This window comes from Trachymyrmex septentrionalis, unplaced genomic scaffold, assembly GCF_001594115.1.
Source record: "Trachymyrmex septentrionalis isolate Tsep2-gDNA-1 unplaced genomic scaffold, Tsep1.0 scaffold119, whole genome shotgun sequence".
NCBI lineage: Eukaryota > Metazoa > Arthropoda > Insecta > Hymenoptera > Formicidae > Trachymyrmex > Trachymyrmex septentrionalis.
Window position 1 is genome coordinate 476,061 of NW_017304320.1, and position 12,043 is coordinate 488,103.

At 38.0% G+C, this 12,043-nt stretch overlaps 1 protein-coding gene across 3 annotated transcripts in view; it reads left to right on the forward strand.

Moving 5' to 3' along the window:
* LOC108754638 (catenin delta-2) overlaps window positions 1-11,910 on the forward strand; it is a 63,128-nt gene extending 51,218 nt beyond the window's left edge. For 2 of the 3 annotated variants that reach the window (XM_018497099.1, XM_018497117.1), the window contains 6 exons: window positions 586-973; window positions 4,222-4,535; window positions 5,065-5,368; window positions 5,497-5,635; window positions 6,135-6,258; window positions 9,742-11,910. In XM_018497099.1, the coding sequence (XP_018352601.1) occupies window positions 586-973; window positions 4,222-4,535; window positions 5,065-5,368; window positions 5,497-5,635; window positions 6,135-6,258; window positions 9,742-10,041 (1,569 nt within the window). In that variant the 3' untranslated portion in view covers window positions 10,042-11,910. The remainder of the gene's footprint in view (window positions 1-585; window positions 974-4,221; window positions 4,536-5,064; window positions 5,369-5,496; window positions 5,636-6,134; window positions 6,259-9,741) is intronic. The other variant, XM_018497108.1, reaches the window with a different exon arrangement.
* Window positions 11,911-12,043: the final 133 nt, after the last annotated feature.

Sequence of the window (12,043 nt, forward strand, 5' to 3'; positions counted from 1 at the left end):
ATCCTTTCACCGCGCGATTAAGGAAAATTCGAAAAAAAAGAAAGGCTTTACGTGGTTCCTCTATTTGTTTACATTGGGCGTTTCTTAGATACTGTCTAATATTTTGGGAGTTGATTTTTGAAGTCATTTTATGAAGAAAGGTTCATGTATCATTTCAAACTTCAAAGGCCTTATTTCTGATGACAGAATGTTGAAAGTTCAATAAATAACATTATTGTTCTTTCACTGTTAAATTATACCTATATAATTTGAATTCTTTTCAATCGTTCCTATAGGTCGCCACTATTTCTACTCAATATGTCGTTAATTTAATTGAAACAATAGAGTTAAACAATTTAATTCAAGAAATGTATTCAGTCCGGCCTCTAAATTTGGTTTATCGTTTACTAATTATTACATTAACATGAACGTTGTTTACTTTGAAACTAAGCAATTTTATCATAGAAATGGATCGATTTATATTTCAACATGTGGAAGTTAAAAATAATAAGACATTGTTTATAACTCAAGAAATCGGGTCGCCATTGCTCTTTTTTGAAATCTAACTTCTTCTAACTTCTGCTAACTTTTAACACGCGATTTCAGGACCTGAAGAGGTCGATCATCGACGATGGCGTGACGATGGTGGTGAGCAACATAATAATACCTCACAGCGGCTGGGACCCGAGCTCGTCGAGCGGCGAGACCTGCTGGTCCACCGTGTTCAGAAACGCGTCCGGCGTGCTGAGGAACGTATCGAGCGCGGGCGAGTACGCGCGGAAGAACCTGCGCGAGTGCGAGGGCCTGGTGGACGCGCTGCTCTACGTTGTGCGTTCCGCGATCGAGAAGTCCAACATCGGTAACAAGATCGTCGAGAACTGCGTGTGCATCTTGAGGAACCTGAGCTACCGTTGCCAGGAGGTGGAAGACCCGAATTACGACAAGCACCCGATTCAGTCCACGGTGCAGAACAGAGTCACCGCACCCGCGAAAGGTGAGCCCAGGAAGTGCAGTAGGGGAACTTGTTTGGAAGGAGTCGATGCGCGACAGCGGTCTATATATTTCTTTTCTTTCTCTGCCTTCTTCGAGAAGGAAGAAAAGAAAAAAAAAGAAAAAACTCGAGAGAATTAATCTAACTTTAATTCAAATTTAAGCTGCACTCTTAATCCGATTGAAAGATAAAAAAGTAGAATTGTTACGTATACAAAAACAGTTTTAATTTATTAGGTGTACCTTATTTTTAATTTATTTTCACTTCTTTTTTTTTTTTTTTTTTGTTTTTTCATCACGACTGATTAACACATAAAATCACGGTAAAAAATTCTCGCATTAGAGGTTTTGATTTTGCTAGAAACATGGAAATTGGGAAACGCGAGACGCGTTTTTATATCTTTCAGTCGGATTAAGCTCTTAATTAAATTAAATTAATTAAATCAATAAAACTTTCTCATAAGCTCTTGAAGAATTGATCCGCGCTAAATTCCTCGTATCGAGAGTGACGCGAAGACAAATGTGCAATCGGGAAATTATTCTATAATAAAAGTGCAATAAATTTGCATAGATAACCGTGAACGTGCAACGTAGTACTTAATGGTGTACTTTACGAAGAAAAATAAATTGCGAAGATAGAGGGATATCTCGAGCGTTGCTTTTGGACCGAGTATGTTTTCCCGCAACATGCACGAGTCTCCCTCGGTATGCATGTAGCTGCAGTCAGAGCGTGTGTGTGTGTGTGTGTGTGTGTGTGTGTGTGTGTGTGTGTGTGTGTGTGTGTGTGTTTGTGTGTGTGTGTGTGTGTGTTTGTGTGTGTAAAGATTGGGTGGGACAAGTGAGGAGAGGAGGTAAATGATTCACCCCTTAAACCAACCATGAAATTAGATCGGAGGGGACATGCAGCTTCCCTGTTGCAGACACTCTTCCATTGTGCAAAACTATCGCGACGTCGGCCTTTAAAAACAGTTAATTATCTCGCGTTAAATTCAGACAAAATGATTCGTCGAGATCTCTTATTTTTTTCACTGTCGAGTTTGATTCGATTTTTCAAATCACATCGTCGCGCGCGCGAACGTTCGGATTTTTTTTTTTTCCCCCATAAAAACCTTCGGAAATATTTACGTGCGAGTTGTTGAAATATTTACGATTACATTTACTCGAAATAAGTAACATTGGCCCGAATGAAATTGTACCATTAATTCTCCCACTCGCGTTTCACGGACACGAAGCCCGCTGATATTTTACGGGCGCGTAGTCGGTAGTTTGTAGATAGTTAGTTTACGTAGCGTATTAAATTTGATTAAAACTTCCGAGCCGGTTTACCGGGGTGAGGTAGCGCGAGGACGAAATTTGTATCGCTTCGTAAACCGTAAATAACGCACTTAGAAAAGTGGCGAACTAGCAAAACGTTGCAATTAAGGGTAGATGATTTGCTGTAGATAGACAACTGTACTCACAATCTTCTTCCGCAATTAATTCATCCCAGACTGTCCTTGGTTTCGATTTAATTTGCCTTTTACTAGTTTCAAGACGGATGGATGTATACAGTGTGTCCAGAAATCCGTTCCCATACTTCAAATGTGACACAACTAAAAAAAAAAGATTTTAGAGTTATTATCGAGAATGAAGTAGATGATATTATCTAAATTCTTTTGGAATCTCACTTTAAGGAATGAAAAATGAGCTCGACTATAGAAAAACAGTTCAATTTTCAATCTTTAAAAAGTGAGATTTCACTCTTCAGAAGAGTGAGATTCACTCTGAAAGTTTTAAAAAGTAAAGATTACTCTATCAATCATCAAAGTAAACTAACTTAACTTCACAGTCCGTCCGCCAAATAACTTGTGTCGTTCTTTAGGTTTTTAAAGAGATCATAATATCTTTTATAAGAATGATACATTTGAGTTGTCATTTTTGTAAATAAAAAGAAAATTTCTACGGAGAACACATTTGGAGTTAAGACAGTTTTGATAATCAAAGTTTAAAGAAGAAATTTCTTCTTTTAAATTCATTTTAGCTGATAAATATAAACTGTCGGTGATATATTTCGAGATAAGTCACTTTTCACAAATTATTTCTGGATCTGTTATAATTTTGTAGAACATAAAATGTTACAACTAAAAAGAAGGTGATTTTTAAAGGCCGTGAAAATGAAAATAACTCTTGAATATATTTTTCTTGCCCATATTATTTGATTAGTCGATAAGAGAGTTTCAAGTTAAAAATAGTTTTACCCCTTTTCTAAAAAACTTAATTTTTTGAATTATGTCACTTTCGAAGTAGGGGAACAAAATGTGTATACTACGACGATGATCCCGTATACTTTTGTATATCTCTGTCTGTATTGGTTGAGTTTTCCGTCCTTCTCTCTCTCTCTCTCTCTCTCTCTCTCTCTCTCTCTCTCTCTCTCTCTCTCTTTTAGACAACAATTATACGTATGTCCTAGTTGAACACTTAAAGAGTTTTTTCTTCTTTTGATTCATTTTGGGATTCCGTTGACGAATCACACAGATTTTTTATGAATCCTAGCTCAGCATGGATTAAACTGTGTTTCAATCTTTTTAGCATACAGTTTATGTCAAGGTAAGCCCCCTCTTGCAATTCCATTGGTAAATTAGTTTCCGTTTCGAAGACATATAGTTATTGCATGCTTTGCCTTGCCAGATCGTAAGCCGACTACGTTACATTATATATTGAGTTATGAATTTATATTTTCCCTATAAAAATAATTATTTCTTTTTTCTTTTTATTTGATGTTGTAACCGCTATGTTCTTAGGCGATGATTTATACTTCTGTATACACTGTCTATATATTTGCAAAATTGACCAAAATTCCGAAACAAAATTGACCGACAATGAACAAATTCAGCGAGCTTGCTGCGAAGTTTGGCATATGGTTTACAATTTCGTTTCTAATTTCGTTTATTACGTAGATAAATGGCTCGTTTAATTTAGCAGGTTAGTTAGAAAATTTAGAAGTGTGTAATAGGCGCCTTAGGAAACACGAATACGCGAGTCGCACTTTTCTCGATATCGCTCAATGTTGCTCGATGTTTCACCGACTTGCTGTTGCAAATACCTATCGCGAAATAAGGAATCTTATAGAAAGTGATTCGATAATTGGACACAAATCAATCTGATTCCGAATATCAAAACTTAATGTGACATTTGCCTCTTTGATTTCGTAATATAATCCCAATGTAATCCCTGACGGCTTATTAATACGGATCCTCTATAATTCTGCTCTAGGTGAGAATCTGGGTTGCTTCGGCGGCAGCAAGAAGAAGAAGGATGGCCAGCCGGTTCAAAAGGAGACCACCGCGTCACGTACGACGAGTCCGCGGACCGAACCAGTCAGGGGAATGGAATTGCTCTGGCAGCCGGAAGTGGTCCAATCGTATCTTAGTCTCCTGCAAACGTGTTCGAATCCGGAAACGTTGGAGGCTGCTGCCGGAGCCCTGCAAAATCTCGCGGCTTGCTACTGGCAGCCGAGCATCGAGATTCGCGCGGCCGTGCGCAAGGAAAAAGGTCTCCCTATATTAGTGGAGCTCTTGAGAATGGAGGTAATTACATGGTGTCGAACATTTAATTTAGCGAACACGCAAAGAGAACCCACGCGATTATAAAATGCAGATGTTAAATTAAATTATAAATTAAATAAATTAATTCAACTACTTAGATTATATTTGGACTGCCTCAATGGAATATTATCCAATATTAATCTAATTACTTTACTTATTGTATTTTCTCCATTAGTCGTACGAAAGTACTGTTCAAACTGACGCTTGTTCTAATTTCATATCTATACAATTTCTGATATCTAATTTTATATCTTATGCTTTACGTTCTATACTTAAAAAATTCCAATATTTGTAGAAAGTTATTGATGGATAGTACATGCATTAATTTTACTGCAGTAAATAACAAGAAAATATCTTTTTTTTTAGTTTCTGATATTTATGTTATTTTATCTTAAGTTAGTAATGTATATTTAATACGTATTGATAAGATTTAATATTTATAACTCTGTGAAATGCGTAAAATTTAATATTGTGACCATAAACATTAGATTAACGTATTTTCTGTGACTAGGTGGACCGAGTAGTCTGCGCGGTCGCAACCGCGCTCAGAAACTTGGCGATAGACCAACGCAATAAGGAGCTAATAGGCAAATATGCAATGAGGGATCTCATCCAGAAGCTGCCGTCTGGAAATAATCAGCACGATCAGGGCACAAGCGACGACACGATTGCCGCGGTGCTCGCGACTCTAAACGAGGTCATCAAGAAGAACGCCGAGTTCTCGCGGTCATTGCTCGACGCCGGCGGTGTCGATAGACTGATGAACATCACCAGGCAACGCCAGAAATACACGCCGCGCGTTCTTAAATTTGCAGGTAATATTTCGAAACCGTATTAAAATAATTATCCGATAATATGCATCGTTAAAACATCAATAATCGATTTAATGAATCAGCCAATTATATCAATAGATAGAAATTATTCTATTTATGCGTATTTTTAGGGCAAGTACTATTCACTATGTGGCAACATCAAGAGTTGCGAGACGTGTACAAGAAGCACGGCTGGAAGGAGCAAGACTTCGTCACGAAAACCGTTGCCGCCAGAAATTCAGGGCCTAATTCACCTAACAACGCTAACAGGTAATTATCGCTCATAATGGAGCAATAAATAAAATTAGGTATATACATATATAGGATAGTTGCCGCAATAATGGATAATTGAAATATTGAGATGGCAACATAATTATTAAATTTAATTAGTATTTATATAATTAAAACTTACATTAAGTTACAAATGTAGAGACGGTGGGATAACATTTTAAATTAATTTTTTGTTATTACAAGTTGGCTATCTTTCTGTAATTGTAAATAAACTTTATTTCTCTAAGTTTTATTTACAATTCTTTATTACAAATACCGAAAATATTAGAATGAATATGTTACCGTCATTAAATTAAGTTTATTTATTTTTTCTAAGTATGAATTTATTATTTTCTGGTAATTTGATTTCTGGGACTCCGCTTATTTTTTGTTTATGGTTTATTCGTGTTTTGTCGTGTGAATTCACTTAGTTCGCGGTATTTACTGCGGAGTCCTCATTCTTTTCTCTCGGGCAACTCGATTCTACGTTAAAATGTAGCTACGATTGCAGCACTCTGAATCGACCGATGGCAAGCCAGGGAAGCACAAGATACGAGGATCGAACGATCCAACGAGCGAACATGAATTCGAATAATGTCGGTCGACCTACTATATATCAATCAGTAAGTAATAATAACTAACAGCATCACTAAAATAAATATACGCCGCGTAGATACACATCATAGGATGAGAAAAGCGTACTCGAAGCGTAGGAAAAGAAATCACACGTGCACATTATATATGCAATCTGAGTCGTCGGTCTTACGAAAAAGTTTACTAATATTTAGTAAATAAGAAAAAAGCAACGATTTTTGAAAAATAATTATAAAAAGATCTCACTTTTAAATGTGAAATTGCATTTAATGATACCGCAGATTTGCAAATTTTTCTACATTTTTATATTTATATTTCACTCTATGTGTACGTATTATTATTAAATTGATTTACCACAAATTATTTAATGTGATAAGAAAAGTAATTAAAAATTTACTAATTTGATAACTTCTTTCATAAGACCGACGAAGTATTTCATCCTATTAATCTCGATTCGTTGCCATGATAATTTTCTAATATTCACGTCGTTATACAGATTAGAATTTAAGAATAGTCTTTCGACATGACTTCCTTGAACACACCAGATGGATCGTACACCAATAAATAATTATATTTAACTTTGTAGTTAGTGTTTACTTAGGCTCGCAAAGTGATACAAACGCGACAAAGACACAATTGTGTACCTATGTACGATCGACGCAACTTTTGGCGCAATCGATTGTGCCAAAAAGAACAAACATCACTCCGTAACTTTTAATTGAACATACATAGCCATTGTAATTTGCGTGCTAAAACATATACGATCGAATTGCATGATTTATGATTGTCTTCCTACAGTTTAGATGATCTTGTAAGATTTCCATTTTTATCGCGCTTTCCATAAGATAGATGCAACAGAAAATTGTATGCATTAGAATGTTTTCCAAATTCCAACGAACATTTCTAATAAATGTTACTATGTCGAGTTAAAGATTAAAATTAGTCGCCATATGTAATACCGTGTTCATTAATGCGAATCTGGTTGTACAAGAATCCACATAAATGTTTACGCAACATTCACGCGAGTTAACGCACGAGACCGGACCAAACTCCCACCTTTTAATAACGCCGCGTAGCTACTTTCTAAATCCTGAGACTTTTTGCACGGTTTTCATAACGATTTTCCAACTTGCTAATTAATTTAACTAACTGCGCGAGAGGAGGATCTCTAACGCGTAATGTAATCTTAGGAACGCACCGAGCAGTGTTGCTACTAACGACTTTAGGTCTAAGCGAGAATACTCGAGGTATTCGCATCATGTTGTACACTTTTGTCTCCGGAACAACGCACAAATTTACACTAACAATGAGGAGCTATGGCTGACGTGATCACTGCCTAAACGAACACCCTCACACCGTCACTAACGATGGCAATTATTTTGACTTCTAGCGTACAATGAGAAAGCGGTTTCACATACATACACCGATTGATTATCGAGAAAAAGCATTTGTATCGAGCTAGGAAGCGATTTCGATTTCCTATGCATTTTTCCAGTGCCCTGCTAGTTTAGTTATATTTTATTATAGCGAGGTATAACACGCATTTACAACTAAATTATTACGTAGCCTATATAGTCTGTACTGTATACCCGATTTTGTATATAAGCTTAGAAAGTGATTATATTAATCTTGTATACGTAAGTTACAATACACAGAATATAATTATTATGGGTGTCCGCACGCCATATACGCCGTACTAAATTATTATCCCTTCAGTACGCCGTTCCATGAAAATTTATTTTGATGATAATACTATTGAATATAAAGCCTAACGGAAAATCACGTCAAATTGTTTAACTTGTTGATGATGTAGGAGTGTAAATTGAAAGACTTTTTATAAGGGAAGATTTCATTTTCGTAACGCTAGAACATTCACTATAAAAAATATGGGTGTAGATTTAACATGTGTTTATATAATTCTCATGATATTGGTGTTGTTATAAATGTGAAGATTTAATACTATGGGTTCTAAGGATGTATTACATGTATGTTTTTTTTTTTTTTAATAAAATAAAATTATGAAAAAATTTTCAAATTTTTTTGTTTTACATTGTATTTGAAAGTGTACAATAAGTTTGGCGGCGATTTAGAATTTGGTTACAAAATTATTTCAATAAGTAGCGTTTTTAAAAAATGATTAAGATAAAACGAGATAAATTTTATTCAAACGATAAAATTGTATTTTTAAATATAAATACTGTCCTTATTGAACTGTTTCATATGTTTATAATATTCATTTTTATACAGGAAGTAAATTTCCAATTCCAGTCACTTTTTGCAGACACCTACACCTGGTTATATCCTTAAATCTACTGTTTTTATACAAACACCAACACGGTGAGAATTATATAAACCGCATGATGTTAAATCCACACTTATTTTTCAGAGTGTTTGTAGAATCCTATTTCGCATTTGCATAAAAAAGCACAATAAACCTTCTCTTAGATTAAATATTATTATATATAATTTTGTAGCACACGTACACACATATACACACGTATACACAACACACGCGATTTCATGTGCGACTTTATATCATCTGTGTATCTCAGCTACGAATTTACTCACGTCACCGTCGGAATATTTATATTCTGTATTTAGCCGAATACTAAAACATACAATGTAACAAACAGGAGCAATTACTTGAAAATATGTATATTAGATAGCCTATATACCTGATTGCAAATAAAGGCCAAACATATCACACCTTCTTCGTGGTTTTGCCTACACATTACAGTGTACTCTCGATTATCCGGAATATAGAGAGTAATTACAAAAAAGAAACACATAATACAAATCAACATACAATTTACAGAAACACAAACAGAAATTACAATAGAAATAATATTTTATTCGTTATGCATTCTTTTTAATAATATGCAGCCTTGGCTATAAGTAAGCAAAACGCTCTCAATTTATTACATTTTTTTGAAAAAAAAAAAAAAAAAAAACAAAACAAAAAGATAATAAAATTATTGATATTATAAAAATATTATTTATTATATATAATAAAACTATTTTTCAATTTAATTTTTCTTTCGAATGGATATAGAATGGATATAGAATGGATACACAATTTGTGGAGATGCTTAATACTTTTAACCAAGGCTGTACATATCGCGTAAAAAAATATTCCAAAGTTATCTCTACACTTTGAATATCAGAATAACGTTTCATTCAATGCAAGCCGCGATCAGACTAGAGATTGAGATTGGATTTTAACCAACTAGAAGAAAGAAAACCAATCTCGAGTTTAGTGGCTTTTGCTTCGATTGGTTAAATTCCAATCCAATCTCAATCTCCGTTTTACTTCCATCGACAACCTGCGAATGTACGGACGATCGAGGGTACAGTGTGCATAAAATACCACCCCAACCAAAGTGTCTGAGCTTCTTTCAGCGTCCGAAGGGTCGAGGCGCCGCGCGGTTCTCCCCCACCCTCGCCCACCCCCCCTCGCAAGAGAGACGCGCGACCACCAGTTGGCTAACCGTTGGCTTGTGTGTGTGTTGCAGCAGCCGAAACCCGGTGAGCCGCTCTACGCGCAAGTTAACTTGGAGAAGAAAAAGAAGCGGCAGTACGAGCTGGGGGTGGGCCAGGGTGGCCAGGTGGGTCAGATCGGCGGCGGCGCCGCGATACCTGGGGGCGGCGGCGGCATAGCTGGACCAGGCGGCGGCGGGGGTGGCCAGTGGGTGCCGGATGGCGTCGGGATGATACCGGACGGTACCGGTGCCACGTCGGTAGCGGCGACGGTAGCGAACCAGGTGCCACCGCCGAGCTCGACCGCCGCCGCCGCCGGCGACTCCTGGGTATAACGGGTCCTACAAGCGGGTCCTACGCGGGACCGCCGGGAGGACCTCGCCAGAAATCACGGCCTCGTCGCGTCCCTCCACGGCCGCGTCGAGCGACCGCCGCCTCTGTCGCCGAACCTGTCCATGTAGCGGAGGCGTATAGGAGGGATCACGTCCCCCACTCCGGGGACGGCGAAGTGACGCCTCCGTAAAATCTCGGAGGATTGAAAGTGTACGAGGGATCGGAGGAAGAGCTTATAACCTGGGACTCTGCTCGATGTAAGGGACTGCAAGATGGACACCCGTTAATTTATTGGGCACACCCCTTCCGGATTCGCGAGAAATCAAGATGGCCGATTGGTGACGTTATGGTCGAGTTGGCTAGGCATAGCCGAGTTGAGGGAAACGTTTGTTGCAGGGTATTCAAGCGGAGATATATCGAGAGTATAGCGATTATATGGAAAACGAGAGAAGTACAGAGATTTGGGGAAGACCTTGATGGCCTCCCCCCGAAATAAGAAAACCCGAGTATGCGCTGTGCTCGGATATATTCGTCGAAAGAGTACGCGCGAAAGTATTATTAAAAATTGGAGAATTACGCGGTGCACTTCCGAAAGATGGCGGCGGAAGAGCGATGAGACATTACGCTTTATCATTGGAAACAGACGTCCATATTATGATTAGGAAGAATCTCGAGGGAATAACGCAGGAAGTTTAACTACGTCGAGTTAATCGAACGAATGGCAGCTGAACTTAGGGTGATAAAGACAGGCAGCTTTCAAGTTGGAAAACGAGGTGTATATTGATCTATTTGAGATAGAACTACGCACGAAGGTGTATATAGAGCTGATTGAAGGACCGACGATTAGACGAACGAGCGGATTAACGGACCGACAACTGGAGGAACAGAGAAACTGTATCCTTTCCGGTGCTCGCAAGTCAGGATACGCTACCAATGCGACGATTGAACGGAAGGTAGGATTCGGACTGAAGCGGAAGCCGAAGATCAAGCTGGAAGAAACCGACCTCGATCACACCCGCCAGGATAATTCGCGCGAACGATCGTCCCGCCTTAGTTTTGACGATGCGAGAAAATCAACCCTTTCCTTATGGTCTCTCCCGCGTCGCATATACGAGCGGCGTTGTTATAACGGCACGAACTTTAAATAGCCAGGAAAGGAGAAAGGGGTCGAGATCAAAGGGACGCGCCTAAGATATAATCGAAACGTTTCTTTGGTACACTTCAATTAAGTATACATGAATTGCGAGAGGAGCTCCTTGCCCGACCTTGAGGGAGCTGGCCTTGACGCATTTTTATCGGAGTCCGAGAACCCCCATCGTCGGAATAATAAAGATCGAGATCGGTAGCGAGGAGAGAAGAGGCAGCGAACGAGTTCACCGAGTAGATCCGGCAAACGCGAGAACGCACTTGCAGATGCACCTGCAGTCTTGATATACGATAATAGTTATCAGCGCGCGAGAGAGAGAGAGAGAGAGAGAGAGAGAGAGAGAGAGAGAGGGAGAATGAGAGAAAAAAGAGAGAAAGAGAGAGAGAAAGCGACGTCCAACCACATCCGCAGCAGTAGTCGCACTAATGGCTCTAATACCTTCATTGCACAATTCTAAATTAATATATATACATATATGTCTGCGTATAAATATATTATAAACACGGCACACGTATACGCACGTACATGTATACACGTACACACACATAAGCCCTAAGTGTATATTTTAAGATGGTATTAGCGGCGGCAAAAGGCGCGAGCGTATACCGATCATCGCGAAGTACTGTGCTAAGAATAAGTTAGGTGTGTCTATATAAGTATTATAAATAAGTAAAGGCGAAGAAGCGCCATGGTGACTTAAAGGGAGGATCATCCACGATTTTTACGCAACTCGATAATTTATGGAAATATATGTATACGTAAAAAATTAAATATAATATATATCTAATATATAACTATAATATATAATTATATTACAATATATAATTAATTAATTTTATACCTTAATTGATTACATT